The sequence below is a fragment of the Nelumbo nucifera genome, chromosome 2 (genome assembly GCF_055504915.1).
Source record: "Nelumbo nucifera cultivar China Antique chromosome 2, China Antique-T2T, whole genome shotgun sequence".
Classification (NCBI taxonomy): Eukaryota; Viridiplantae; Streptophyta; class Magnoliopsida; order Proteales; family Nelumbonaceae; genus Nelumbo; species Nelumbo nucifera.
Window position 1 is genome coordinate 52,125,083 of NC_142650.1, and position 24,607 is coordinate 52,149,689.

A 24,607-nucleotide genomic window follows, 5' to 3' on the forward strand; every position below is an offset into this window, starting at 1 on the left:
TTTATTAAAAACACAAAAAATAATTTTATATTTTTACAACATATATCACGAAATTATGTACTAACAATTTAAATTATGTTTTTCCAGATAATCAATTTAAATGTTTTTCAAATATTCAATAATATGTAATAGCTTTAAATAAATAAAATTCACCTAACAAAAAAAATTTAAATATTTTATAGATTATTTAAATATTTAAATAACTAAATACTTATAATAACTAGATTTTAAATAATTATAACATAACATTGAAATTAATAATAATTTAATATATTACAAAATTAATAATAAAATTATGTAATAATAGTATAAATTATGATTTTATGGTTCATTAAATTCAATAAATAATTAATATTTTAAAATTTAAATATTTTACATATTATTTAAGTATTTAAATAACTAAATATTTTAAATAACAAACTATTTAACATAACTAGATTTTCAATAGTTAAAATAAAGAAATTATTTATTAAATTTAAAAAATTCTGAAAAGTAGAAAAATAATTATAACATAATATTGAAATTAATAATAATTTAATATTTTTACATAATATTGTAAATAACTAATTTCACTTATATCAAGTAATAATTCGAGAAAATAACTTTCAAAAAAATTAATATTTATTAATAATAATTTTAAACTCTTAATCTGTATTTTTTATATAATTATATATACTAAAATTAATATTTGTTATATTTCAGTAATTATTTATTATTCTTTGTCATAAATATATTTTCAATGATTATGTATAAATTTATTTTGTTTTGTTATTTAACAACAGATTTTCAATAATTATTGGAGATTAAATTACTATTATTAAAATTTTTAAATTTTATTTATTGTACTTATTGTATTTATTGTATTTGTGTTATAAATTATTGATTAATATTTATTAGAGATTAAACTATTATTTGAGATTATACTATTTATTGACTAAGTTAATATATTTTTAGTACTTATTGTATTTTTCTAATTATTGTATTTTTTTCATTATCAATATATTTTCAATAATTGTGTATTTTCACTATAAATTTTCAATAAGCGTTGGAGATTAAACTATTGTTATTTATCAGAGATGAGACTATTAATTTAGCTGAAATTATGAGTGTTTGTGAGTTGGTTCGGTTCAGCCGTAGGCTATTTGGCCAACCAAATTGACCTGGTTAGGTTGGGGAGTTGGTTAGCTGAAACCGACTGACCTTTTATGAAAACCAGCACACTCAAGTTGTATCGGTTTGGGTCATTTTTTGGTTTTTGGTCGATCGGTTCACAAGATTTAAACTTAAAAATTAAATTAATTTTAAAAATTATTATAAAAATAAATTTAAAAATTAGATTTATGATATAAAACATTTTAGACTAAGAAATATGGGAAATTTCCCATTTTCCATATTCAAAATTATATTTAAAATATAAAATATTAATATATATCCATGGTTAGGTCATTCGATATTTGTCAGTTTACAAATGGGCAAAGTGAAACTGATCCAACTTGGTCGAATTGGAAAATTTTTGAACCAAAGCCAACCTAAAATACTAGAAAACCGACCAACTCAGGTCGAGTTGATTGGGTTGGTCGGTTTCATCAGTTTGATGAATAAAACTAACTGAAATTAATTATTGTTATTTTTGTATTATAAAAAATTTATTAAAAGTAGTATATAAAATATGAATAATTATTAATTATTTAAAAATTTTGAAAATATAAAACAATTGTATACTTTTATGTGTTTTTATTAGGGTCATTTACTAGAACACACCTTATGGTTTTACATATTTACTTAAACCTAATAGTTTTCATTTTACTAAAACATCCCATATATTTTACAACTTATTTACTTATTCAACCTTTCATTAAGGAGTGTTTGTTTTTCCATTAGGCCCATGATTTTTTATTCCAAAAGTACCCTTAACACTTTTTTGTATAGAAAACAAAATTGACCAAATATATCCAATAGAGTGGTTTCCCGTATCTTATTTAAGGGCAAAAATAGTATTTTTATTTTTATTTTCTTTTAATTAAATTTATTTAAATGAACATTGGGATCAACACTGTCATTTTCCACTGTCATCTAATGGAAGATTGATTAAATCCATTACAAATTATAGGTGATGTTTTAGTAAAATGCTAACTATATGGTAGATTTTAGTAAATCCATGAAAGTATAAAGGGTATTTTAGTAATTGACCTTTTTTTATTATTTAGCTTTCGCTTAATAAATCTCGTGCATCCCACTGACCCAAACTTTCACAATGTTCCAAATATGTCGTGTAAGCGGTTCAAGAAAAAGGAACTTACATTCTTAGCAGTGCTCTCTTGGTTATTGACAGGTTGATTTGAATCCGATTCAGGTCCATACCCATATTTAGTGGGTTCGATGAGCAGAAAGATCCATATTTAAAAAAATAATAAATAAATAATTCGCTCCAGACTGCAGGAGTGTAGGTCCAATGTAAAGGTTCCAATACATGTGCGCATCTCAATCCGCATTAATTGTGAGCATGCTGTTCAGTTTTCTTAATCGAAACTGGGTTCCATCTTTGGAGCTACATCTTAGCTTAATTGTTCTAATGAGACTACAGGTGAAACCTTCTTATATTATCAAATGCATATTCATAAATCCATACGGTTGTTTATAATTAAGTACGTGTTAATGTTGTTTAAGTGATGAAGTAAAGCTGCAACTTGTTTCAATAAACAAACAAATCAAAATGTCTTCTATTTGAGTTTCATGGCGTAGATCTAAAGTCATCTCAATCCCTGTAGACTGCAACTTGGGTGGGTCAAACTGAGAACGTTCCAAGTTCCAATCTGAGTTTTTGCATAGTTTGGGATTGAATTCTTGGGCTTTGGCCTGGGCACGCATTCATATACAAATACGAATGTGGTAACCAATCAACTGGTATCATAAGGTGGTAACCAGTCAGGTGGTATTTATCAAAATGATTTTGATTGACCAAAGTTCTTCCAGTATTATGCCTTTCTTGCATAAAAAATTGTCTTATGAAGCCCCATTGAAAGATGGCTGGAAAACATGAATTAGAAACCTTTCAGACCTGACCAAGCCCGACCTGAGTTGTGTTTGGTTTAGCTCAGGTTGAGCTTGGGTTGGCATAGTCTTCACTCTTCAGCTTTGAATAGGGCTAGGCCCAGACATGAGGTTTTGGATTTGGATTTGGACCTGAAGCCTGAGTAAAGGGGTGGTGCAACAACTAATTTGGTTTGATCACCAGATAACTATGTAGATTTCTCTTGTATTGAGACTTGAGATGCCATGAGAGCCAATGTTAACAACTCTAGCTGTTTACTTATAATCACTACTGGATTTAAATCTTCCCTGGCTATGAGAAGTGGACCAAGTGGCAAACATATGGGTTGCTTCTGAGTTCTGACATACTAGTAGACACCTTGCTATCCATTGGTACATGTATGATAGCTGGGCCACAGATCTTTTTGCAATAATATACTAGGAGAGCGGAGAGCCCATAGACGGCATTAATAATAAAAAAAGAAACTTTAATACAAGAGGCCAGGTTTCGGAGGTGGGAGAGCAAAAGTAGGAAGAGAGACATTAGAGAAATTTTCAAGATGAAAAAGGAACGGGAGAAGGAATGTTGGGGAAGTTTTAAGAGTTAGAAATATAGGGTTTTTCTTTTTCTTTTTTATTTGTTAGGGGGGGGGGGGGCAATTTCATAGTGGACCTGAATTCAGAAATATATGGAATTTAAGGGTGCTTTTATCACAATTAATGACTGGATTTTAAAACCGAAACCGTTTAAAATCTGCAAAATCTCAACCGCCAAACATGAGGTCCTGAAATTATTTTGAAACAGAGGCATCACAAAACACAGATATTCCTCGATTGAAGAACTACAAATATGAAGGTTCCTGAATCTGCAATTGAATTTGTGAGATTTAAAGCCGGCCCTTTGGCCTATTGTATTTTTGCCCTGTAGTCCAAATGGTTACTAACCCTTCTCATGCGGGAAAAAAAAAGGAACAAACAGTCCGATATCTATAGCAGAAATTGGCTTGCAACAGAACCTGCATGAGAATAAAAGGGGGATTTATCTATATTCTATCAACTCTGATGTGTTTTTCATTGGTCATAGCAAGTTGCACTATATCTTTAACCAAGAAACTTTAAACATAACATAGGTCCATCTTTCCACACAGAACATTCTTTCAATCGCGTGAAAATCGAACCTGATTGGCTGATTCAACTACATTGACTCGGTGCAAAACAGATCTTTGGCATTGAAGCCAATTGAAACGGGTATTCACAGAGAGAGATTCTAATCGGCATGATTTGTCCACTTGTGAATAGGAAAGCCTTGGTGGAGAATCCGCAGTCTTCATTGCTCAATACACTTGATACAGAAGGATGTACGAGCGAAGCTCAGTAATCACTTAATACCTTAACCTGTCCGATTTTTTGGCATCTACAAACATGAAAATCCTGGCATTTTATCTCAAATCAAACCCTCAACTTTAGCCGGAACCCCAAATGGTTGCCTGGCCATCTGAGATGACAACACTTCCGTCATCATGCCCATCAATTTGTTTCTTCCCTCTTCAAATCGTAGATGGTCATTCTTCCTATTCTCTTCGACATGTCCCATTTGCATTTGTGCTGCTTGGGAAATCATTCCACCAGCTGCATTATCCAATATTTTGGTTCTGCCATTCTCCAAGCCACTCTTAAGCCAAGCTATGTTGCTTAGATCTGTTGCTATTGAAGCCAACTCATGACTTGAGAAGGGTGGAGGTTCCACAAAATCAACAAACTCAGGCCCCAGCAAAGAGCTTTGAGAATTCCCTCCACTCTGAGCTCCATTCTGAGTCCCACAGCAGCAATACCCACATCGTGGTGGTACCAAGGGATCACCACAAACATCACCTTCAAGCAATTTGCATATCCCAAAATCTGGTTTTGAGGGTTGAACCAATGGCCCATGCAATGGAACTGCACCAGATGAAGATCTAATTGTAGGTCCATCCACAGGATTGTAGAGGCTAAATGCACTAACACGTGCCACTGGACGGAAGAGGGTAGGTGGATCTTTTGCTTCAGCACTTCCATGATCCTCTTTTATTTGAGCCTTGTCTTCATACTGGTTTGATATGTTCTCCAGGGAGTTGACATCTTTTCCATCCAAGGACTTGAATGAATTGACATCTCCACATGACAGTGTTTCTTCAGAGGATGCTTTAGTTTTGTCAAGGCTGGCTTCTTCCACCATATCACCCGATGCTGACCTAAACCTGTCAAGCTCCATGCACCTGCGTCTCAGGGTAGAATTCCAGTGGTTCTTTATAGCATTATCTGTTCTCCCTTGTAAAAGCCTCGCAATTGATGCCCATTTGTTCCCATGAATTGCATGGGCTGCAACTATTATCCGATCTTCTTCATCTGCAAAAATATATGCCGTCAGCCTCTCCCCCCCTCAAGAAGAACAATTGAGGCATCATTTTGAAATGAAGACAACAATACCATCAAACAAATATGCATATGTTTGTAAAAGTATGAATCTGAACGGGTCCATATAAGACTTTTTTTTAATGATCACCTATTCATGGGGGTACACAACAGGGAGATAGCCCATCCCCCTACCTATAACCCCCTAACCCTGATGACAGTGGGATTTAAACCTATTAAAGAGCAAGTACATGGGGTCGATGAGATGGAGATAACTGCTGAGTTCGCAGAAACCTTGAGCTGCACTTATGGCAGTCTCTCTACAATTTTTTTTGGGTCTTCCTATTGGAGCAAATTACAAATTTAAGATGATCTAGGATCCATTCATTGAAAAAATTCATAGAAAATAGGGTATAAGCGTGATCTTATTTCCAAAGGGATTTATTCTCAAATGTGCTTTGTCCAATCTGCCCAATTGTTTTTTTTTTTTTTTGATGAATGAATATAATTTATTAAATCAGAAATATGAGGCATTATAGGAGACCCGAGAGGAGGCACGAGTTGTTACCTCTTCTAGCAAGTATTACATCAAATTAAAACAGAATTAACCAGAAATAAAATTACAGAGCAGCCCAAAATAAATGTTCCCTTGAAGCCCCTTGCTTAGCTAACCATCCACTAAGGAATTTGCTGATCTTCCCACCCAAAGAGAGGTAATAGTCATGTTTCTTGTGATCCAGTTGACTTTCCTTAACAGGTCTCTGTGTCGCCACATAGCTGAAGCTGGTTCTGTCAGCCATCCCACAACAATCTTAAAGTCCCCTTCAACTACCAAGTGCTGAACTCCTAATTGTTCTGCAATCTGAATACCTTGTACCACCGCTAACATCTCAGCTCCATTGGAGTCTCCTATTCCCACGGGGCCTGAAAACAATGCTAATATTTTGCTCTCATTATCTCTCAGCACCCCTCCTATCCTCGATGGGCCTGGGTTTCCTTGGCTGTTAGCCATCGCTATCCAGTTTCTCCAAAAATCATCAAAGGAGAATGAATGAAATAAGTCCATTGTTCTTAACCAATGAATGGCCCTAGTCAAGATACAGTCCTCAACAGTTTGAGTGCTTCTTTCCTCATCCTCGAATACCCTTGCATTCCTTTCCTCCCAGATTGTCCACAAGGCGGCTGCTCTAAGACATCTCCACATTATTTTTCCTCTTTTTGTAGGCCACACAAAAAAGGAAGGATTGAATAGCTGACTTAAAACTGTGGACAGACTCCACCTACACCCAAACAAAGAGAAGATCCAACTCCAAATAGCACTAGAAAAGGAACAAGATACAAGTAAGTCAGAGCAATCCTCACCACTAGCCCTGCAAAGTACACACCAATTAGGGGACAAACACAAAGAAGGCCTTTTCCTCTACAAGCAGTCCAAGGTATTAATCTTTCTATAAAACACTTCCCAGCAGAAAATAATAACTTCAGGTGGAACCGATCTAGACCATATCTCCTTGGTTGGAAAACCCCATTGTCCCTGGGAAGAGCAAAGGGATTTAAAAAAGGAAGCATAAGTGAAGTAGCCTTTTGGGATGGCCCAATTGTTTTCACTCTATTTTCTTTGGGATGGCCCAAATGAAGAAAAGAGATATCATCTAGTATATTGGAGTAAGGTCACATCATCAAAGGAAATGATAGGATGGAATTAAACAACTTCATGTGGTGAAGAAGGTTCTTTTGGTAAAATGGCTCTAAGATAAGGAAAAGAACCAAAAACACATTGAAGGTGGCTTGTTGAAATAAAATACAGGAATAAACATTTTGGATGGGATTCCAATCATGCCTCAAACTCCGTATGGATCAAGTGTTTGGAAGGATATCCTTATAGCAAATGCAAATTTCCGATAAATATCCCTTTTGGTGATGGAAGCCCAGTTCTCTTTCAGAAAACAAATGGTGTGAGAACCAGGCCTTTGTAAAGAATTCTCAAGCTCATTCAAAATAGCCAGAGACAAGACTGCTACAGTGATTGAATCTTACAAGGTCATTGCCATAGAGGTGGTATCGGTACCCCAACTCAGACAGAATGCCAACAATTGGGAGATAAATGTGTTATTCACATTGCTTAGTAGGATCCAATATTAAGATTTCAGTGGGTGGCATGAATAAAAGAGTTTGGTGCTTAGATCCCAAGGGCATCTTCTCAATCTCAGTGAACTTGTTCTACAAAGCATTTGTGAATGGCTCTAATGGAACTTTTCCTAGGTGTTGGATTTGCTCCTTTTACTTCCCCACTAAGGTATGCTTCTTCATTTGGGCCACCTAATTGAACCTATGTTTTAAAAGCGCAAGGGCCAATTTGCGCCTGAGGCGCAAGGTGCAAAGCGAGGCGCACACCTTTCTAAAGCAAGGCACAAAATACAAAAAAAAAAATCTAAAAAATAATGTCAGAAAAATCAAAAAAATCAAAAAATATTAAACATAATATTAATAAAAAATCTAAACTTAAATTTTAAAATAAATGTTTTATAAAACCTATTATCTAAAATTAAAATACATAACATAACATGTAAAAAGTATTCAAATGAAAATATAAAAATAAAAGCAAACATATAAAGCATTTTCAAGCATGTAAAACCCACAATCTATTTTTTTCTTCAATTGCATTACTTCAAGTAGCTAAGGTGATGTAAAACATATTGCATTCCTGATTCTACGAGCCGCCTTTGTACCATGCCCCTTGAGGCAAGTCCAAACAAGTCCATGTTAGGGTCTTAAATTCTTAATTCTCATATAAAAACAATGATTCTATAACTTTAATTGCCTTCTAAGAAGATATTTTATTAGAATGAATGAATGAACAGAATTAGCAAATACGGGGTTCAAAAAAAAACAAAGAAGCGTGAAATTTTCAAAACGTGCATGCTTGGGCTGAGACACAACGCACATCAGGCACATGCCTAGGTGCATCAGGTGTGTGTCTTTGAAAGGTCTGCACCTAGTACCTAGGCGCCTCACCTGTGTGCCCCAGGCGCGCCTTTTAAATCATTGAACCGAACAAGATTCTGACTATAGATAATCTCCCCATCAAAGGCAAGGTAGTGAACAACCAAAGTGTGTTGTGTTTCACCCATGAAGCCAGTTCAGCATCTACTAAATCATTGCAAATCCTGTCCACATATCATCATCATCTAAGCCTTATCCCATCAACTATATGGGAATCAGGTACCTGAATCCTGTATCGCCATTTCATTCTATTTAATGCCAAATCCATTTTAAAAAGTTCTGTCAATATATCTGGGTGACCTAGCAAGCTTACTGGATGCTTGGCAACATAGTTTTCAAGGCATCTAGGCGATTCTGGGCGACACTGGGGCGCCTAGTCGCCTAGGCGATAAAAATTTTATAATATGAATTTTGGCTAGTTTCCTAGTTTAATATACCATTCAGCATGTATGTTAATTGAAAAATAGCAATTCTCTTTATTAAGAACATTAAATTTCCTCTAAAAATGTGGCAAATCATCACATCCAAAAGATAAAAATCTTTTACATATATTAATTTCATTATTTTCAAAAATAATACTACTATAATAAGTATTTAATAGAGCAAATGCATACTAATTAGCAGCTAAAGAAGGTTATTAACTTTATATGATAAATATTCAAGATGGAAAGTAAAATAGAAAAAAAAAAACAAGGATGGAGTTTCTGTTTTATTTAATTAGAGAGAGAATAGAAAAAAAGAATTTTATTATTCTATTGTTTCTTTCCCCTTTTCTTTTCTTTCTTTCTTTCTCTTCTCAAAACCCTTTGATCTTTTAAATTTCAATAGTAAAACATTAAAACAAAATATAATTGATATATATAGCATATAATAAAATGTATTAACACATACATTAATAAGATACAGCAATATAAATGATATTATAAAAGGCGCCCACTGTCATTTTTGTCGCCTAGGCAGGCGCCTAGTCGCCCTTGACAACTATGCTTGGCAACTTGGCTGTTGAAAGGTTAACAACCTTGTGGAATCTAACCCCTTCTGTAATATGTTGCTGTGTGGAAAGATAGAAATTTCAGGATACGGGAAGAAACATGATGGTCAAGCCTTAGTAGGGGAGGGAGGAGGATTGTGGGACAAGGTTTCTGAAGGGCAAGAGGAAGTATTAGATGGAGAGTAGAGGTGGTGGTGTTGGAAGAGGGTGTGTGGGGGAATGAAATTGGCAATTTGGAAGATAGTATTTTGTTCTTTCATAAATTTTAGAGTTGAGAATCTGATGGAGAGCTTATGTTAAATTGGTTGTGAAGTTGTTGTTCTAGGAGATTTTCTTTTTTGACAAGGTCACAGAAGGGCAAGAGGAGGTATTAGATGGAGATGAGTAGTGGCGGTAGTGTTGGAAGGCAGCAGGGGGATTGATATTGGCAATTTGGAAGATGATATTTTGCTTCTTTCGTATGTTTTAGAGTTGAGAATCTGATGGAGAGCTTGTGTTAAATTGGATGTGAAGTTGTAGGAGTTTTTCTTTTTTTTCTTTGTCGGATGTTGAGAGTGTTTTGTTCAAGGTGTTACCTTAGCACCTTAGAGGGGTTTGTAATCAATTTCTTTTTTTTTTTTGGTCTTTAATGAAATTTCTCTTTTACCATAAAAAAAAAAGAAACAGGAGGTTCAAGGCTTACATGATGATGATGATGATGATGATCTAGTTTTTCTTTCTATTCCTTGGGTAAGTAATTATTCTCTCCATTGGCATTTCTAACAACTAAAAATGTCCCTTGTTTTGCGACCTTTCATTAACCTGCCTTTAGTTGTAGCAATGTACATGTTAGCTAATCTTCTATGTTAAGGGCCCGCGAATAGCAATGTACATGTTAGCTAATCTTCTATGTTAGCTAATCTTCTATGTTAAGGGCCCGCGAATAGGATCTATGTTAAGGGCCCGCGAATAGCAATGTACATGTTAGCTAATCGTCTATGGTAAGTAATTATTCTCTCCTGTTTTCCCTTGTTCCTCCCTTTTCTTGAAGAACCTATCTTGCCGCCCTAAAGGTGATTTGTTCAAGAGATCACCAACTCTCCTTTGCTCTCTTTCTTGACTGAAATTTTCGATGGTTTTATTCAATATTCTCATCTCCTTAAATAGGAGATTACAAGAGATAAGAGTCCTCCTTGTAGGAAGACTCCCTGCTAATCTATACCACTTACAGATAAGATAGATAAGACTCCCTATATAAGACTCCCTACTTAAGATAGATAAGACTCCCTAAGATAGATCAGACTTCCAAATAATCCTTACTGAAAACAGATAAGATAAGATGGACTGTAACTAGCTAGAATCCGATGAGAACACCAAATCATTGCTGCTGCCGGCGGCGATATTCTTCCCAATAAACGCGTCCATATCATTACTCCCCTCCTAGACTAAGAGCTTGTCCTCAAGCTCGAAACCCGGATACGTGTCTTGGAACTCAGTCAAGGGGAGCCAGGTGGCCTCGGCTGATGACAAGCCATCCCATTTCGCCAGGACTTTGAGAACACCCCGATTGATTCTGGAGCGAACAAGGGCCCGAGGTTGGGGGATGAGTTTGCCATCTTTCAAGGGTGGTAAGGGGGGAACTCGGTCAGGAGGAATACCCGTAAACGGCTTGAGCAAGGAAATGTGGAAAACATCATGGATTCTGCTATTCTCTAGCACTTCCGGCTGGTATGCAACCGTACCAATTCGCCGCAAAACCTTGAAGTTCATCCAACAACTCTTCCATAATGGGAATAGGGAATTTATCCTTGACAGTTTGGTTATTGAGCTCTCTGTAGTCCACACAAAACCTCCAAGTACCATCCCGCTTTGCTACCAACAAAACCAACGAGGAGAAGGGAGAACGGCTAAGGAGGATGATCCCTTGTTTCATCATTTCAGCACACTGCTTCTCTATCTCGTCTTTCTGCAGATGTGGGCAGTGATAAGGCCGGACAACAACTGGTTTTGAACCCGTCACCAGAGGGATCCGATGATTGCACGCTCGAGGAGGAAGTCCCTTGGGTTCTTGGAACACATCTGAAAAATCGGTGAGGAGCCTGTCCATATTCGTTGTATGCGTCGTTTCCCCCTGAAGCATATGAACCTGTGGTTTTTTTGCTTATACCCTAGTTCCCTGCCAAGTAACTTGTTTCCCATTCAAGCGGAATGTCATCGTTAGGGCGCTGAAATCCCATAGGATTGGGCCTAGGGTGATCAACCATTTTACTCCAAGAATAGCACAAATAAATCAGCAAGGAAGGATTTAGATTCGACCTGTATTTGGGTGTCTTTACAGATTCCGGGACTGTGAACCCTTTCATCGTTTGCTACGGCTACCTGTAGTTTTAGTCTGATTTCCATAGGTAATTTCAACTAAAGGGCAGCTTGCTCACTTACAAAATTGTGTGTGCTTCCTGAATCAACGAGGATCCGTACTGGTTTCCCTACCACCCGTGCCTGTAACTGCATAGTCTGAGAGGTCTTTATTCCGGTGATTGCGTGGAGGGAGATCTCGGGTTTGAACGCTGCGGGTTCATCCTCGTCTTCCTCTTGTTCGTCCACCAGGAGGCAGAAAAGTCTCTTGCACCTGTGTCCCGCCGAATAAAGATCATCGCAGTTGAAACACTGCCCCCTTGCCCGACGATCTGCCATCTCAGCTCTAGACAAGCGTTTAATGGGGGGTGCCACCATGTTGCTTCCCATACTGGATGCCGACCTGGGGACGTTGCTCGTATGAGGCTTCTGTTCTCGGCTAGTTGCAGAAGAAGGGGCCATTCCGGGTGTTTTCGGGGGTGCCCATGATGTCGGCGGCCGCCCCATACTGAAGGTTCCGCGGCTGAGTTGTAGCTTGCGTTCGAAGGCGCGAGCTAGATTCATGGCTGTAACTAGGTTGGGGGGTGTTGCATCTCCACGCCCACCCTCAAGGGTTCTGCTAACCTTGCGGTGAACATGTCTACCTACTGGTCCGGTCGCACCGAAGCTGCTCTGGCAAGGAGAGTCTGGAATTGGTGTTGGTATTCAGCCACCGTTCCCGTCTGTTTGAGGTTGATCAGTTCACCTAACGGGTTGCTCGTCAATGGGGGCCCAAACCTGAGGAGGCAGTAGGATTTGAATTGGGTCCAACTGAGCCCGGGTTCCTCCTGTTCCAATCGATAGAACCAGAGTTGTGCCTCTTCCGTCGAGTGGAATGCAACTAGGCTTACCTTGTCTATGTCCTCCGTCCGCTGGTTGCAAAAGAACTGCTCACATTGGTATAGCCACCCCAAAGGGTCTCCGGTGCCGTTGTAAGAAGGGAACTCCAGTCTGCTGTACTTGGGAACGACTACGGCTACCGGGGCGACGACCTGTTGTTCGCCGAACGACTTCGTCAAGTCTGGTCGGCGGCTGTTTGTGGTTGCACCCCCTTCTGGATTCCTTTCCTTGTTAGAGAAATACAACTCCATCAAGCGTCGTAACTCTCGGACATCATCCTTGATTTCGCGTACCTCCGTGCTGTTCTCCACGAGCCTGTGCTCCAGTTTGTGGACCCTGGACGTCGACTGCTCCAAATCGCCCATGACGTTTGGCTCTGGTACCAAATTGTTAAGGTCCCGCGAATAGGATCTCGTCACGGGTCGGTCTACAGGGAAAACCTCCTGTTTTCCCTTGTTCCTCCCTTTTCTTGAAAAACCTATCTTGCCGTCCTAAAGGTGATTTGTTCAAGAGATCACCAACTCTCCTTTGCTCTCTTTCTTGACTGAAATTTTCGATGGTTTTATTCAATATTCTCAGCTCCTTAAATAGGAGATTACAAGAGATAAGAGTCCTCCTTGTAGGAAGACTCCCTGGTAATCTATACCTGTTACAGATAAGACTCCCTAGATAAGACGCCCTACTTAAGATAGATAAGACTCCCTAAGATAGATCAGACTTCCTACTAATCCTTACAGAAAACAGATAAGATAAGATGGACTGTAACTAGCTAGAATCCAATGAGAACACCAAATCACTGTTGCTGCCAGCGGCGATATTTCTTCCCAATAAACGCGTCCATATCATTCTATTCCCCCCCTCCTTCTGACCAAAAAGAAAAATAATACACAGAGACACACATCTCACCCTCATAGGACTTCCTAGACAATTACAAAGAGAAGTTTTTTACACTCACATTTAAACCAAAAACAAATTATCAATCAAAAAAACTTAAAATTTAAAAAGGCAAATAAATTTATGAAACTAGTTTGTCATCCTTATTCCATCACCTGCTCTGCATACTTCCTCAAGCATTTTTTGTTCCTACCTTCTAGTGCTAGCATCAACAATAAGCACAGTCACAGGGAAATGAGTTCTTTCTTTAAGCATGCAGCCCATACTGTGTTCCATGCACTTGTCGTCCTTTCCACTTCTAGCCCTTCCAGCCAAAGCTAGTAACAAGACAAGTATATCTTCTCTTCTACCATTTAATTATCCATTCTAATATTTAAATAGTAGAATAAATGTGATTGCAGGTTTCTGGTCTCCTAAAAAGACAGCCCAGCACACGAAGCTCCCACCAATGCATGGTCTGGGGAGTGACAGATGTACACAACCTTACCCCTGAACATACAGAGACGCTGTTTACCAAATTTGAACCCTTGGTCACCCAGGTCGTAATAGAAGCAACCCAACCATTACACCAAAGCCCACCCTCATGTTTGTGGTCTCCTACATATAGTTATTATCATAGTTTTCAAGGCGCCAAGGAGAGGCTAGGTGACTGGGGAGGGGGTTGCCTAGTCATCTAGGCATCGCCTAGGAGATGGATTTTTTTTAAGTAAAAAGCATATATCCTAGGGTAGTTCCCTATGTTCCATAACCATATTTCCTTAATAATTGTCCATAATTTTCATAAGAAAAGTATACACTTCATGTCAAAGTCTAAGAAAATCAACATATTCATGAGAAGAAAAAGAAGAAAAGAAAATTAAAAAATAATAGGGGCCGAACCCCTATTTTTGTTATGGTTAAAGAAGAAAAGAAAAGGTGGAAGAAGAAGAAAATGTGTTAATTAGACAAAATCTTAAGTTCTTCCTTACTTGTTGATTCAAGTTTTGAAGTCTTTGAGGGTTCAATACAGCAGTTAGCAATGTCTATGTTGATTAAACCCTAACAAATAAGAAAATAATAAAAAGAAATTAGTATATAAACACACAAAATGAATATTTTAGTTTAATAATGTCTATTTTATAATTATAATTTCAAAAAATTAAGAATATTAAAGTGCTTTATAACACAGTATACAAAACTACTTGGCAATTAGGTGAGGTGAGCCTCCAAGGGCATCTTGTCACCTAGGCATCGCCCTGACAACAGACAACTATGGTTATTATCTTAGGGTTTTAGTTCTTGAGAAGTATTATCATGGAACTCCTACAGGTTATTCATAATGGACTACTAGATTTATCACCTGAAATAGATTATCCTACAGCCGACTTCACTGTCAATAATCTATTCATGGTCAAGGCTTGGTGGTCCCATCATGAAAAGTCTTCTAAATACAAGGTTTTGGAGTAATATTATTTTTTGGCTTGGTTGGTTTCTGGAGTTATCATGTCTCCATTTGTATCCAGCAATAACTGTAATTAATGCTTCTTAGTTGTTCTGTGTTTCCCCCTTACACCCTACAGATATTAGTTAATTCCTTTATTTATGTCTCTTAAACTAAAATTTGGGCCACAGATTTTCTAACATCTATAGATTCTGAGAGTTCACCCACAAATAATTTGTTCAAGGTTATCTTGGAGAGGTCCACCCAACTATGACTACTCTCTTCATGGTGGGAACCTCAGTGGGACCTCTTGGAATCCACTAGAACTAGAAAAACCAAAACTATGGTGTTAATACAGAAATATAAACTAGAAGTGATTAGTGTTTTTATTTGATAGAAACACATAAAAGATGAAGGATAGTGGACAAAGTTGTTTTGGTGCATCTGTTAGATGGGTCAGAAGATCAGCAAATGGTTCAGCCAATACACTAGCCAAACAAGGGGCAAATAGGGGAGAGTTGTTTTGGGCTGAATTGTAATAGAATCTTTTGGGGGTTAGTCTTCATTATTATGGGGATTTTTTTATGAATAACACAAACTGATTTATTAGATTCATAAAGAGAGAGTACAAAAGTGATAAAGGGAGAGATAAACTCTCTTAACTCACCCAAATACAGACAACATAATTACAATACAGTCCAAAATAAATGATCCCTTCTCACCCCCCCCCCTTTGCTAATGCATCAGCAAATGAATTAGCATCCCTTTTCACCCATTGCACATTGATTTCCATTCCTTGAGACAACCACTTACTCCTTTTCTCATTTATATAGCACCACCATCCAGATCCAGCCTCCTCTTCCTTCTGCAACCACTTAATAACTAACTTTGAGTCCCCTTGAATAACTAGCCTCTGGATATTCAGCTCTCTAGCCCTTTGAAGACCTTCCAGCACAGCCATAATTTCAGCCCTCAAAGAATCACCAACACCAATCAATCCTGAGTAAACAACAACAATTCTTCCTTCCTCATTTCTAAAGATGCCCCCAATGCCTGAGGGACCCAGATTTCTTTCACTACTCCCATCAAAATTCAGTTTAATAATACCACATGGAGGAGGGGACCAAGTTGGTCTAACCACAACCTTGTTAGGAGCTGACTTAGCAACTACCTTCCAATTCCTCACCAAATCATCTACATGGACTCCCACAAAAAGATCAAGAGACTTCACCCAGTGGAACACTCTAATTATAATGACCTCAATTAGGGCATCCCTACTTCTCTCCTTATCAAGAAAGATCCCCTGATTCCTTTCTTCCCAAGCTGTCCAACACACATCTGCCCTTGTACATCTCCATAAAGATCTTTTTCTCTTCATCGGCCAGGTAACAAAGGTAGAGGCAAACAAGCTTCGTATGTTTGGCAGGGGGGGTTCCACCTACACCCAGACAAATAAAGAAACCATTCCCAAATTGAAGAGGTAAAGGGACAGGAGATTAATAAATGGCAGCAAGACTCACCATTAGCCTTACAAGAGAGCACCAATTTGCTCTTTTTCTTTGAAGTAAATTATAGGTGTTAATTCTCTCCAAAAAGGCTTCCTAACAAAAAGAACCCACACGAGGTAGGATAGGCTTGCTCCAAACCTTCCCAACAGGAAAAGGCATCCCTAGACTATCCCTTGGTTGAACTAAGGCTGAGAAGAAAGAGGCACAAGAAAATGAACTAGAAGAGGAGAGAGTCCAAATTCGACTATGCCTTTTAGTGGGATCTAGAAAAACCCCTTCCAACCTTTGGAGAAGAGACAAAATATCACTCACTTCCGACTCACGAAGTTCTCTCCTGAAACCCAAGTCCTAGTAAAAACTAGATGGCGAACCTGTTCAGGAATCCTAAACACCAAAATAAAATACATCAACAAATTGGCAAGTTAGACCTAATAAGCGTAATTCTTCCCCCCTAGAGATAGATAGCTCCTCTTCCATGATGCCAGCTTCTTTGTGAACCTTTCAACCACAGGATTCCAAAATTTGCTTGTTCTTGAATTGTTCCCCAACGGTAATCCCAAATAGGTTTACGGCCACTGAACCACCTCACAACCCAAAACCTAAGCATTTTTAGCAATCTTCATCCAAATTTAAGCCCACAAGGCAGCTTTTATCAAACTTAATTTTCAGATTAGACATCTACTAAAAAAACTTGAGCCGACGTCTTCAAATTCCTTACCCACCCAAGATTACTGCCTTCACAAAACAAAATAGTATCATCAGCAAACTACAAATGGGTAAGAGGCACCTCATTCCTACCTACCCTCCAACCCCTCACCAAATTCCTAATATCAGCCCAAGTCACAAGTCTACCAAACACATCAACTGTCAGAGTGAACATGAAAGGCAAAAGAGGATCCCCTTGTCTAAGACCTCTTACCGCTAGAAAGTGATACACCACAGATCCATTCACTAAAATCAAACAATGGCAAGTCTTAACACAGCCTAAGATCCATTTACACCATCTATCACCAAACCCAAAAATTCCTCATTGCCTCAAGAAAGAAACCCCAATCAACCAAATCAAAAGCCTTTTCCAGATCCAACTTTCATATGAAGCCCTTTTTTCTAGACCTACTCAGCTCCTCAACACTTTCATTGGCAATTAGAATTTGATCAATAATTGTAAAGTTTATTATGGGGACTTAACCCATTACCCATGTATTCTATTAACCTTTTTTAATGAAAGTTACTATTTCCTATAAAAAAAGTAAACAAAAATTTTTTGACCCCAAACAAAGAAGCAATGCTAATTTAGGAGAAATCAACAAAATTATACAAATACAAGTTTTTCAATAAAATCCATTCATAAATTCAGAATAGAAAAAAAAATGATGTGATTCAGAAGATTGTTTTTATTTAAAAAAAAAGTACAGTAAGTATAGTAATACACCACCCCTAAGGCCCTAACCTAGAAAAAGATCAGCAAAGAGCATAGCTTTCTATAGAACCTTCCAAAGGCTTAATACCCAACCTGGACAGATCATCAATTACCAAACTGAGCTTTCCTCAGATCCATCTAAACTAACTTGAATGGAAGGACAGATCTAGATAACTTTGTTGAGATAATGACCTAAACTACAAGGGCCTTTATCAATACCTTTTACACCATGAAATGGCATTAGACAAATCCCCATCAACTAATGGAATAAGTAAATTCCATTCCCCTTGAAATTATCAAAAAAAAAAATTCCATTCCCCTTGAGCTAAATCATACAAAAATAAGCAATTTATTGCAGTACTAATATAACCAGAAAGACATCCCAACAATGCCATTTTAATGATGGTTGGCTACTTGGCTCAAACATAATATTTACATCTCTTTACCAAGAAAAACCACCTGATGGGGAATTTCAGATTGGATCTAAAGTTTGGGTGTACCAATTATCCCATTTTAATGATAGTTAGGTCCAACATGATTTTTATATCTCTCTTTATCTAGCATAGTCACTTCATTGGGAATATTTTTTTTAGCAAAATAGAATTTTATGAGAAGGAAAAAAGAAAAAACAAGAAAAGTGACCAGAAGTCGCCCCAGAGAAGAAAAAACAACCCTTCGCCGACGACAAACCATACTCCAATCCCCCAACACTACAACCAAAATTGACAACAGCCAACCAAACCCATACAAATATCCAAACAAACAAACAAAAAAGATATTTTATTCTCCAACACCAATGAAAGACAACCTACCGAACTCGGGCTTCAAAACTCCAAACCCCCAACAAACAACAAAAGCCCAACAACAAGAAAACACTAAAGTCTAACTTAAACCTCACAAAAACTTTGCTCAAGCTCTGCTCAACTACTCAACAACTCCAGTCGCTTGAATAGGAACTTCTCTACTTATCTTAAAGACCTTTGATTTATTCACCTTCTTATTATGACCTTTGACTTAACAGTTTGATTTTTTTTACTTCTAAAATGTCTTACTGCATTGGGATTCTTCTCAAGAAAATGCGGATCCTAGAGCTCACATTGATCCTCTCTAACTCCAAAACCGCATTCTTCTCGAAGATTTGATCTGCAACCACCTCTCTACCCTCTTTATCAACATCCCCTGTCACTCCAAATGATCTCAGTCTACCCTGAGCATCCTCAACCCTAAAGTTAAAACCAACCTCCTCATTTTCTAATTTATTTTTTGCCCTACCCTTCGGAGGCCCACTGAAGGGTAGTAAATCTGTTGATATACTTGTCACGTCTTTTCAAATTGGATCTACTGCAATTTTGGGCATCCACTTTGTCATTGTGTAGGATGTCGAATTTCCCCTTATTTGGATTTTGAAATGGGACATAAGACTTTGGATAAATGAAATAATACTGAATGTGATAACTCAACATTTCTTGAGATAAATCAAGAATCATAACAAAAGATTTTATGGATTTCAAATGAGAGAAAGTGGAGTAGAAGATGTCCTTGGCATCCTGCTCCCAGCCCCTGAATTCAGAAACCTAAAGCCACTCTTGGATCTGAAGCATATAATGTGATTCTTGATTTCTAAGTATATGATGTCCAACCTCTAAATGCAAGGTACCAAAACTTTGATATATTCTAGTCCGTGTTTTCCAACTCCTTTTTTTTATTATTTATCGTGCTTTCCAACTCCTTGAGTCTTTGTATGGGTTCAGCAATCATGTAAGTCCCTCCTCAGTCCAATTCCCTGTTAAAATTGCAAACTGGTTTCTCATCTTCTATTTCATGTCACGGGCAACTAGAACATTCCATCTATTTTCTCTCATGGTTCCCCATCACAAAAATAAAATGGAAAAGGAGATCTCAATTATTTAGCGTTCGGGATTGGGATCCTCAAGAAGTTCATCCAAAAAATGGCATAATGAAATTGGAATGTTCTCTCAATAATGCAGTGAACATATCAAGAATCATATCAAAGAAAAAATTGCAGCTTCAATTATCAGAGAATTATGGAACACAATTCTAAAGCTCTGCAACCGTCAACAGAAATGTAGAGAACAGAAAAGCAGTTCTCCAGGCAGTATGCATCAACAGTAAAACAGAATAAGGTGGCCTTACTATTTCCGTAAACAATTAACATAACCTACTCTACCATCGAAAAACGACAAACAAAACAAGCATTAAAAGCCATAAAAAAGGGAGATGAAGCATCCAAACTGAAATCAATGCTACAAAAACCCTCGATTTACATCATAACCAGATAATTACACAAGACCTGAATTTAATTGGTAACGATAGTTACCAGTAAAAGGTTTGCGCTTGACGCAAGGGTCTAGCTGATTACACCATCGGAGCCTACACGACTTTCCGGACCTCCCAGCAATACCTCGGGCGATGAGGCTCCAATTCCTGGCGCCGAACTTGCTCACTAATCTACTAAGAATCGCGTCTTCTTCGGGAGACCAAGGCCCTTTAACTCGATCCTCCGACCCGCTCCGGACTCGGCTGCTGCTACAGTTTCCCTCTCCGACTACTCCAACGCCGCTACCGCTATCGGCACCATCACCACCAGTTCCACTGGCACTACCATCACCACCGCAACCGCCGTCGCCGGCGACTATTGCTTCTTCCTTTTTCATCTCTCTCTCTCTCTCTCTCCCCCACCGTACCTACCCGCCTAACTGCTATTGTTCCAGGGGACAGCTGAATTGTTTAATAGGGCAAGTGTTTCGGGATTCCTTTGCCAGTTTTCAGAAATACTTCTACCGGATTGACAAATACGTCCTTTTGTGAAATTACCAATTTTTCCTTGCAATGATTTTCCGGGAACTTCCGATGTTTCGGGCCTTTGGTTTCGAGACGAAAATTTTCAATTTTTACGATCTTCAGTGAATTTTTTGTTGTTTTATTAATACTATCCAAGTGAGAAGAACAAAAGAACACATTAAATAGGTAGTATTATTGGTCAAAAGTCAAAACTCTTTTATCATAGATTTTCCCATTTTATTGATATAAGCAAATTTATAAGTCAGCTATTTGAGTAAATGAAACAAATTAATTTAGTGTTATTTAGTTAATTTAACTTAATTAATTAAATATGGTAAATCAATTAATTATTAATATAATTAAATACTTAAATTATATTAATTACTCAAATTTTAAAATAAATAATTTTACAATTATAAATAATAACTTTAAAATAATTAATAAAATCTTAAAAAAATACATTTAACTAAGACATTTTAACAAGTGTATGATGTTATAGGGGTTGGGGGAGGGATGGGAGGGAGTGGTTGAATTCTTGCAAAGAGAGATTAAGATAGAAGAAGAAATGTTTTAAAATATTAGTTTACTTTTGTTCCATGGATTTCGATTGAAACATTAAAGGGGTGTAGATGAAAAGGCCTAGCTTGGCCTAAAAATTCTACACTTGGTCCCAAGTTTTGTGTTTAGACTTGGTCTAGGCCTGGCCCCACAAATTTTTAGCCCAAGCTTTAGCCCAATATTGTAGTCCAACCTGAGCTCACATTAGGCTCACAAATTTTCAAGTCAACCTTGGGCCCAACCAACCTAATCCCACCTAACTCAAAACTCAAGGCTTGGGCCTAGGTTTTTGGTTCAAGCCTGGCCTCGAGCTTGAGTGTGCATTAGGCCCACAAGTTTCCAAGTTGGGTTTGCTTCCAAATTTCAATCCCAACTTGGAGCTTCCCTAGATGAAACATAATTAGAAGACTTAATTAATTATATTGATTAAATAAAAAATATTTATTATCTTCTAAACAATATTAAACGTTTATCTAATACTTCAATCCCAACTTGGGTCTTGCCTATATGAAACATAATTAGAGGAGTTACTTAATTAATTATATTGATTAATTAGAAAAATATATTAAAAACATTTATTATCTTATAAATAATATTAAAAGTTCATGCAGAGAATGGTTGAAGACAAATGAAAATTTGAAAATAAATATAAATGAAAAATTAAAAGTAGTATTATAGTGGAACCGAATCAGACCCAATAGGGTCTGTAATTTTAGATTCAAAACTGAAATGATTAGGTTATCAGGTCAAACCCGATTATAATAAAACATATTGAAAATATATTATATAATATTAATTTATTTAATATATATAGCAGGGTCTATAAATTTAGATCCAGAACCAAACCGATCAGGTTCTTGGGTTTGAATTAATTCATGACTAGATGGAACTAACTTCGACTCGATAAGAATCAAGACAATATATCATGAACCAAAAACTGAACTGGCCCAACCAGTTTGGGTCCATCAGGTCCAACTCGACCTATTGACTAGGGATGCAAACAAATCAGATCAAATTCGAATTAGGGTATATTGAATCCAATATGACACTATTAATTGTAGATCCAATCCGATTCGATCGGATATGATAAAACATGGATCTAAATTCGAATTCGATAAGGAAGTGGGATTTTCAGATTTAATCTGATCTAATTTGATTTTTTTTAATTAATAAGTTATTAAAAGAAAATTAAAATATAACAATTTAAATAAAGAAAAACAAAATCTATAAGTATCTTTTCAACTATTTTCATCATATATACATGTTTTTTATAAAAAAACAAATAATATAACAAATTTACAAAAATGCAATATAAATAATATATTTATAAATAAATAAATAACATACATATCGAATCAAATAGGGGGTGATCTGATTTTTTATCAGATCCTATTACTCGATCCAATTCGATCAAAGATTTGAGATGGGGGCTATCAATCCAAGAATATAGGATTGGACTTCAGATCATGATTTGATCCATTTGCACCACTATCATTGATAGCCCTAGAGAGAGAAAGAGAGAGAGAGAGAGAGAGAGAAGGGGTAGGTCTGAACTAATTCGTGATTGGGTGGAATTGGCTCCAACCCGATAAGAATCAAGACAATATATTAGGAATTGAACCCAAATTGACCCAATTGGTTTGGGTCCATTAGGTCCAACTCAAATCATTGATTGCCCTATAGAGAAAGAGAGAGAGAGAGAGAGAGAAGGGGTAATAAATGAAAAGTATAAAGAGAGTAATAACAATTTTGTGACAATATTTTAATTACATTTTGATGGCACTTTTATAATTACATGAAAATCAATGTCATATACACAACTAAAATAGAGGCAATGATTGCTTTCAATGGCACTCTTATAATTAATAAAAAACTCAAGGTTATAAATAATTGCACATTTGTAATTAGTAAAAAATACAAAGAGATAAATAATGGCATTCTTATAATTAAAAAATGCTCATGAATATCACACCATGAGAGTTAAGAAAAATGGCGCTTCAGTAAGGTGAGATTGGTTTTTACAAATGCATTTCCCATTAAAACCAAGACCAAGATGAGTTCAATTCTAATGTGACATTGGGTTTTACATGTTGGTTTTTATATTTAAGTTTTCGTACACACTAGGCATGTGAAAATGAATGGAGAAGAGTCCAAAGATTTCATTTTGTGAATTTTCCAAGTTCCTTTCGTACACCATTTCCTTGTTAGTATATATATATATATAAATGTATTATATTTATATAATATTATATATATAGTAATTATAATACATTTATATAATATTTCTGAAATTGGCCCAAAATAAATTAGTCCATTATATTTTCATATATTATGTGTCTGATTGTATGCAAAACCAAAATTTTACAAATTTTCACTAACATTTGTCCAGTTGATTGGGGGATTTATCATTTATATTTTAATTTTATGTATTAAAATACTCAATTGCTTCAATTCATGATTATAAAAATGTTGAATGCTTAAAAAATGCTTTTATATAAGAGAGGCCTCAACATTATGGTTGATTGTACAAATTGTGAGACTCAATGGCAATTGCCCACTAGTTAACTAAAATAGGTCAACTATTTGAAGAATCCTATCTGGGTTCAAAACCCAAAGAATTGGATCAAAGACTGATTCCAATGAATAAGATCATGTTCAACTGTGGTGGAAGTAAGAACTACAATACAACGGTAAAATCTTGTTTATTAAAGCTGATATAATTAGGTTTTTCATTTATCAATGTTGCTTTAGTTCATTGATTACCAAAAAAAAGACAGAGAATGAGAAGAAAATCTCCGCAAAAGTCTCTATCATTCCGGCTATTGCATAATGTAACTACCAAGGAACCTCAACATCCGGATATGGGTTCAACGAGAGATGAACAACCTTTTGTGCATCCCCTTCAATAAGCAACTCATCAAAACCTAATTCTGAATCAAACTTGATTCCTTCTAGAAAAGCATGAGCTTCAACTAGGGGGGCACTAGTAAATCTGCAGATTGCACGTGCCATGCAAATTAAACTACAACTACCCTTGGTTATTACAAACAATGATCCCAACACCAGATTGGGTGGTATAGGAACTCCCGCCAACATTTATCTATAATGTTCTCATTCAAACCCAATCCGTTTGACCCGGAAAAATGTAATTTTCGAACCTGTCAATCCTATAGGGTTGAACCTGATGTTGACCCAACCAGATTCATAGCCTTTCCAATGGTCGTTTTTTATAACACATTTTCAAGTTAGAATTTTGTTTATAGGTTATAAGGTGTCATTTTCTCCATTACTTAAAAAGACAAATAAAAATAAATACAAAAAGAAATCTGAATCTTTTAAGGCTATGAAGTTAAAAGTCAACAAATTACAAATAACCA

At 36.6% G+C, this 24,607-nt stretch overlaps 1 protein-coding gene across 2 annotated transcripts; it reads right to left on the reverse strand.

Moving 5' to 3' along the window:
• Positions 1–4,053: 4,053 nt before the first annotated feature.
• Positions 4,054–20,623, reverse strand: LOC104601164 (transcription factor MYB1-like). Of its 2 annotated transcripts, none has more exons than XM_010264405.3 (2): positions 20,209–20,623; positions 4,054–5,415 (listed from the first exon to the last, which is right to left on the reverse strand). In XM_010264405.3, the coding sequence occupies exons 1-2, from the start codon at positions 20,543–20,545 to the stop codon at positions 4,475–4,477; spliced, it is 1,278 nt and encodes a 425-aa protein (XP_010262707.1). In that variant the 5' UTR covers positions 20,546–20,623; the 3' UTR covers positions 4,054–4,474. The 2 variants fall into 2 exon arrangements, with proteins under 2 accessions (XP_010262707.1, XP_088755374.1); XM_088899248.1 differs by having other exon boundaries at positions 20,182–20,621.
• Positions 20,624–24,607: the final 3,984 nt, after the last annotated feature.

Coding starts and splice junctions, on each gene's coding strand:
- LOC104601164 (XM_088899248.1), bottom strand. CDS start 20,545: ATGAAAAAGGAAGAAGCAATAGTCGCCGGCGACGGCGGTTGCGGTGGT. Junction 5,416..20,181: donor TCGTTACCAATTAAATTCAG/GTCTTGTGTAAT, acceptor ATATTTTTGCAG/ATGAAGAAGATCGGATAATA.